Source organism: Aegilops tauschii, chromosome 5, assembly GCF_002575655.3.
Source record: "Aegilops tauschii subsp. strangulata cultivar AL8/78 chromosome 5, Aet v6.0, whole genome shotgun sequence".
Taxonomy (NCBI): Eukaryota; Viridiplantae; Streptophyta; class Magnoliopsida; order Poales; family Poaceae; genus Aegilops; species Aegilops tauschii.
Genome location: NC_053039.3, coordinates 561,005,018 through 561,011,708, shown reverse-complemented (window position 1 = coordinate 561,011,708; position 6,691 = coordinate 561,005,018). Strand labels below are relative to the sequence as shown.

Sequence of the window (6,691 nt, the reverse complement as noted above, 5' to 3'; positions counted from 1 at the left end):
CCGTCCTAAAAGTCAAGGGGGCCTTGGAATTCAGGATCTTGAGATTAAAAACATCGCTCTCCTGAGTAAATGGGTATACAAACTACTCACTGAGAATGGAGTGTGGCAGGAAATCATCCGTAACAAGTACGTGGGGTCTAAAGCCATATCTCAAGTTCTTTGGAAACCCGGTGATTCGCATTTTTGGAGTGGCGTGATGAAGGCCAAGGAATTCTTTTTCCAATTTGGTACTTTCTCGGTTAGGGATGGTTCTCAGGTTCGATTCTGGGAAGACACCTGGCTGGGGGCACTCCACTTATGGTGCAATACCCTAGCTTGTATAGGATCGTCAGACATAAATTCTTCATGATCAAACAGGTATTGGGACAAGAAAACCCTGATATTTCTTTCCGCATGGGACCTTTTTGGGCCTCACCTGGTAGCATGGAATAAATTACTCATTCGTCTGGAGGCCATTCAGCTGTCAGGAGAACCAGACAAGTTCCGATGGAATTTGCATCAGAACGGTAGCTTTTCAGTCAAATCCTTATATGATGCAATGGTTCACACTGATGTTCCGATTGATAACAAGAAATTGTGGAAGCTCAAAATTCCCCTAAGAGTGAAGATATTCCTCTGGTTTCTAAATAGAGGGGTCATCTTAACTAAAGATAACCTGGCACGACGCAACTGGCAAGGTAGCAAGACATGTGTCTTTTGCCAACATGACAAGTCCATCAAACTCTTATTTTTTGAGTGTAAGTTTGCTCGTGCAGTCTGGGCCATAGTTCAAGTAGCTTCAAATCTATATCCCCACGTAATGCACGTAACATTTTCGGCAATTGGTTGCGGGGTATCGATAAACAATTTTCTGCACATCTACTCGTGGGGGCGGCTGCCTTATGTTGGGCACTGTGGCTTACCAGAAGTGATGTGATTTTAACAATAAATGTGTTTCATCTCCTGTGCAGGTTATTCATGCGTGTACGCGATGGCTCCGTACGTGGTCTATCCTGCAGAGGCCGGAGGACAGAGACCTTTTTATGATGGCGTCTACGCGGCTGGACCATACAGCCAGGGAGGTTTTCTCCCAACATGGATGGCAGTGTAATTTTCGGATAGGATTTGCTCCACCCTAGGCTGGACTGATTTACTTTTGCTGCAAAACAATATTTATTTTTAGGCTTGTTGGACTTGTTGGCTGTGCGCATCATGCTATGCAGAGGCCAGGCATTCTTCAATGCGGTTGTATCACCTCGATATATCAATTGAATGAAATGTTCTTTATTGGAAAAAAAATCGGCCTGGCCCGATCAACATATATATGGTTGGTATTTCTGTACTAGGTTTATACATCCACTTAACCATGCGAGCAACGAACCAAGCGGCACACAAATACATTTTATAAAATTATGTATTTAGAAACAAATAGTATTTGTATGGCGCGAACCATCCGATTTGTGCTATTAAATTTGTGTCAAATTAACATTACCCCCCCCCCCCCCCCCCCCCCCTCCGGGTCTATACCTAGTCTCCTCGTTTTTGACAGTGGCACCAGTCGCGTCCTCTCTCTTTATGTAGGTTTTGCAGCTAGGAAATGATTTATTTAGCTAGGAGACTACGAAATAACATTATATATCCTTGTGATCAGTAACATAAACCATATTCGATTGAAAAAGGCATGGATATTTGTTTTAGAGCGGGTTATAGAATCTTGGGGTACATGCTTGAGTTCCAAAAGCAGGACTTTTACAGACATAAGATGCAAAACACCACACTCTTTTCATATTTGAGAAACAAATGTCATGAAATTAAGACTGCACATATATCGTTGAATTGTGTGTGATTTTCTGTAGCCGGCTTCTAATTTCTTTGGGCAGTTTTAATTATCTGTCCAAAAATGGAGTCAGAAAAAGTAAACCGGACATCTAAATAAACTACAATTTTAACAGCTCACTCGGCGAATTATGTGGCTTTTGTAATTTGATGAGTTACAGCTTGATAAATGAATAATATTTTCTAAACTGTTTGGACAAATCAGCTGAATATATGAACACTTCACATGATGGATTAGGTGTGGTTTTCTGATAGTTTTCGATAGGTTTGGCAAAGGCTTGCGAACATTATTTTAATCAACATTCTCAAACACTACTTAGTTGATGTGACTGCAATTAATAAGCTCGTTTAAAGCAGAACAATAGCTAAGGCTGTGAAAATTGCACTTATACACATCCTTGTGCTCGGTCACAGATAACCTATTCACTAAGGCTGTGAACATTATTTATTTACTTAATCAGAACATAATATGCAAAAGTTGGATTACACATCTATGACCTGAGAAACAAAATTCAGAGTATTTTAGGAAGAACAAAAGGTCAGAGACATTCTGCTCGTACATCTTCTTTACACTTGTGTGTATGCAGCTATAATAATGAACCAAAAAGAAGAAGAGACATGACCAAACTGTCTGTTCAATCTGTAGGACTATTGTCAAAACCATTTACTTCCACCTCCTGTTACTAGTTTCTTGATCTGGTCACCAGTGAGAGTCTCATCCTTCAGGAGGGCGTTGGCTAGCGCATCAAGCTCCTTCCTACGATCCGTGAGAATCGCTTTGGCGTTCTTGTAAGCGTTGTCCAGTAATTCTTTCACCTCCTCGTCAACCAGTTCTGACATCCGCCCGCTCATGTTGGTTGCCTTGCCACCGCTAGCATCACCGCCGTTGCTATAGGTAACAAGGCCCACCCGCTTGCCCATGCCATACTTGGTGACCATGTCGGTCGCCAGCTGAGTCGCCTCGCTTAGATCAGTTGAGGGACCAGTGGTGACCCCGCCTTCTCCGGCTATAAGCTCCTCGGCCACCCGCCCGCCCATCATGACATCCAGAGTCGCCAGCATCTGCTTCCTCGAGAGTTCAAACTCGGCATCTTCCCCCGGCAGCTGCATCACCATGCCAAGAGCACCCACCCTGGGAACAATGGTGGCCTTGTCGACAGCGTCAGCACCGTCCGTGAAGATAGCAACAAGAGCGTGCCCTCCCTCATGGTACGCGGTCATCTTCCTGGAATGATCAGGTATCACCGCTGACTTGCGCTCGCTTCCCATCATGATCCTGTCCTTGGCATACTCTAGGTGATGCATCGTAACAGCTTTCGCCCCGTCCTTGGCAGCGGTGAGGGCGGCCTCATTCACCAGGTTTGCAAGGTCTGCACCTGAGAGCCCAGGTGTCCCCGTAGCGATTGTCAACACATCCACACCCTTGGCTTTCACCTGCTTGCATGGAAAAGTACACAGAAATGGTCAAAGTTAAGTCTTACGTTATACTCCCTCCCTCCGTAACAGAGGGAGTAGATCGCAAATAGTTTTGGGGACAGAGGGATATGCCACCTTTGAGATATAAGACTCGAGGATCTGCCGTCGGCCCTCGACATCTGGAAGAGGAACCTGGACATGACGGTCAAAACGCCCAGGCCTGACGAGGGCTTTATCTAGCGACTCCTTGAAGTTGGTCGCGGCGATCACGATGACCCCATCATTCTGCTTGAAGCCATCCATCTCAGAAAGCAACTGGTTCAGGGTATGCCTCATCCACATTGGATCTTCTGTATTTCTAGGACCAGCAATGGCATCGATTTCGTCGATGAATATTATGGAAGGGGAGCGCTTCTTTGCTTCACTGAAGAGCTCCCTCACTCTTTTAGAGGCAACACCATAATACTTGTCCTCGAACTCGCTGCCGCTGCACGTGAAGAACGGGACGCCGGTTTCCCCGGCCAACGCCCTCGCCAACATGGTCTTCCCTGTGCCAGGTGGGCCCACGAGCAGAACACCCTTTGGAAGCTTGGCACCAAGGCGCGTGAAACGCTGCAAAGAAAGCATGTGAAACTGGGTTAGCCACGAGGAAACAAACGATCGCTGACCTGCATGAAGGTTGATGGCAGTGTCATGGTCACACTCACCTTGGGATCTCGTAGGTAGTGAGCAATGTCCTCGAGGTCAGCTTTGGCTTCGTCAGCCCCCTTTACATCACGGAATTTCGTGGTGGTCGAGGTTACCTCTTTCAAACTGCCAAAATTACCAGCTTTTGTTTTCTGACCACTGAACTTACCACCTGCTTCTTCGACACCACTGTACTCGTCTTCCAGTTCGCCCAAGAGCTCAGCCGGAATCTTGCCGGCAAAGACTACAAGGCCCTGATCAGCAGCCTCAATTACCTTCTCAGACACCTTGTCACCAAGAACCTTACCGCCATAGGTCGCAAGGCCAGTAGCTAGGCCGGCAGCAGCGATGGTCCCAAAGGTGGGCCAGAGCAGTTTCCATATCTTGCCCTTCTCCATTGTAACCATGTGGAGCGGTGCAGTAGCTGTGCCCAGAGTGCCGTCCTTTGACAGGAGCTGACTGCCCTCCACCCCTGCCAATTCAGTTAGCAGAAACAAGTTGTAAACAGATTGCATATCATCAATAATGATAAATTGGTGAATCGTACGCGCGGGTTAAGGAGAAACGGAAGCCACCTACCTTGAGTTTGCATCTCGAGGCTGACGAGGGCCTTTACATACTCTGAGAGAGCAGAAGGTTTGGAATGCATCGAAGGCTGGCTTTCGAAGTTGTATATAACTCTTTCTAGATCACTGCTGTTCAGGTCTGTGAGACGAGAAGCGGCGCCAGAGTGTAGGCCTCTTCTGTTCAGGTGTGTGAGACGAGAAACGGCGCCAGAGTGCAGGCCCCTTCTGTTCAGGTGTGTGAGACAAGAAGCGGCGCCAGAGTGCAGGCCCATTCTGTTGAGGTCTCTGAGACGAGAAGCAGCACCAGAGTGCAGGCGACGAACAATGCTACCTGGATTAGTAAGCATCCACAGAGCTGATCAGTTAACAGAAAGGAGATTTAACTAGTTCCTCCATGGTACGTAAGAATCAATCAAGTACCAACAAGTCATATGTAGATTATAATGAGATGTTTGTATGATCAAGAACATGATATACTGGGCACAATAAACCGAACAGCGTGCGAGCGACGGAGAGGTACCTGCGCCGGTAGCTGCATTTGCCCTGAAAGAAGCCGGCGCGTTGGAAATCACACGCGCCAGCCCACGCCTTGCCAGATGCATTGCAGCCTGTGACACAAAAACCAACGAGGGTTAAGCAGCATTCAGAAAAGCAAACGTTGAATTTAACAGCTACGGGAGCCGGCAGTCTAAAACGTCGACAGACAGTCGCTCGCAGTTGCAGTTTCAGAAACAGGGTCACACCGGGGAAAGGAAGTAGAGTAGAAGACCTTGGATTGGGCGAGCCGGAGGGCCATGACGGACGCCGGACCCCGAAAAGAATCGCTCGAAACCTTGTCGTTGCTCGGCGGCGAGAGCGAGACGATGCCTGCCCCTCTGCTTTTCTCTGCCTCGTGACTAGACTACCTGCCTGCAGTATATAACTGCGTCGATGGATCATGGCCGGGATCTGTAGCTGGACTCTACCTACCTGCCATGGCTGTGTCGGAGGCGGAGTAGAGTATCAATCGGAGCCGCCAAGAACCGACGGGGAAGTGAACAAGCAGGTTTCCGGCCGGACTGGATTCAGGGAAGGATTCTTGAACCAGATCGAATCGAACTCCGACACTCAAACCATCAAATTAGCCACCCGGATTCCGGCGGAGGGCTTCGATTCGAAATGAACATTGCGGCGACTATGTGGGGAAGAAAGTGTCACCTTGTTCGGGCCTCACCGCGCCGCCTCCCCCCAAATCGGCGGCGGCCGGATCTGGGATGGTGGTCCGGCCGGGCGGCGGCTCCCTGCCGTCGGCGAGAAGTGCCCCACCGCTCATCGCCCGCGCTCTCCGCCGGCTCGGCTGCGGGCAGGGACCTGGTCTCGTGCGCATGGCGGGCTCGAGGAGGAGGGGAGAGGGATGGCGCTGGGTTCTCTTTCCCAGATGACACCCCACCTGAACGCCTGAACGCCTGAATCACTGAAAGTCTGAAACAAGTATTCTGAACGGATGAACCCTAAAATTTGTTTTCGTAGGCGATGATTGACAACTCAATCTCTTAACATCAACTCTCTACAACAAAATATTCCACATCCCACATACATACTGCTAAATATCATGGGAAGGTTTTGGCATTGCAACGGTTTGGTACTTCTTAGCACACATTATGGCGAACAACCTAGCGATTATGGCTTTCCCCGATGACGCAACTCCCGTTAGGGTCGAATCCCCGGTCGAGGTGGAGCATGCCAGTGAGGTCTACTCAGTGGCCACCTGAGATGAGCGATGACTCGGTGCCATTGAGTCTGCCGATCGCCATTGCCGACGACGCTTGCTCCTCCACCGGGGGTGTGTGTGTGGGGGGGGGGGGGGGGGGGGGTCAACTCCTACTCCGACTCCACGATCACTTGGCTTCACCGACTACAACTCGGAGTAGTCCAGCTAGATAGTTTGACCTTGATTTGGTGATGTAGTTACGTAGCTGATGATGTCGATTCGGAGTAGCACTTGTGATATTTTTGGGTATATGAGTCATGAATGTTTATGTGGCTTATGTTACATGTGTTTTTTGTAACTTGCATTGCTTCTTCAAATCTTATTCTCTTTGTTTGTGGATGAATTGGTACGCAGTGTACAGAGGTAGGTGTTCAGGGGTTTATGATTCATGGCCCTCATGCAATGAACAAGTGTATCGTTACAAAGGCAGCTCCTTCCTTCGATTAAACAGTAAGGA

The 6,691-nt window shown here is 48.4% G+C and overlaps 1 protein-coding gene across 2 annotated transcripts; it reads right to left on the bottom strand.

The window, feature by feature from the left end:
- Positions 1–2,242: 2,242 nt before the first annotated feature.
- On the bottom strand, positions 2,243–6,077 carry LOC109780948 (ATP-dependent zinc metalloprotease FTSH 5, mitochondrial). Of its 2 annotated transcripts, none has more exons than XM_020339530.4 (6): positions 5,682–6,077; positions 5,005–5,092; positions 4,498–4,815; positions 3,939–4,390; positions 3,367–3,843; positions 2,243–3,249 (listed from the first exon to the last, which is right to left on the bottom strand). In XM_020339530.4, the coding sequence occupies exons 2-6, from the start codon at positions 5,084–5,086 to the stop codon at positions 2,470–2,472; spliced, it is 2,109 nt and encodes a 702-aa protein (XP_020195119.1). In that variant the 5' UTR covers positions 5,087–5,092; positions 5,682–6,077; the 3' UTR covers positions 2,243–2,469. The 2 variants fall into 2 exon arrangements, with proteins under 2 accessions (XP_020195119.1, XP_020195118.1); XM_020339529.4 differs by having other exon boundaries at positions 5,254–5,976.
- Positions 6,078–6,691: the final 614 nt, after the last annotated feature.

What these genes read in the sequence shown, in the direction of transcription:
- LOC109780948 (XM_020339529.4), bottom strand. Translation starts at nt 5,280, where the DNA reads ATGGCCCTCCGGCTCGCCCAATCCAAG. An exon ending in TCCGGCTCGCCCAATCCAAG is followed by an intron (nt 5,093 to 5,253) that starts GTCTTCTACTCT and finishes TTTGTGTCACAG; the next exon opens with GCTGCAATGCATCTGGCAAG. An exon ending in TCGAGTCTTATATCTCAAAG is followed by an intron (nt 3,250 to 3,366) that starts GTGGCATATCCC and finishes CCATGCAAGCAG; the next exon opens with GTGAAAGCCAAGGGTGTGGA.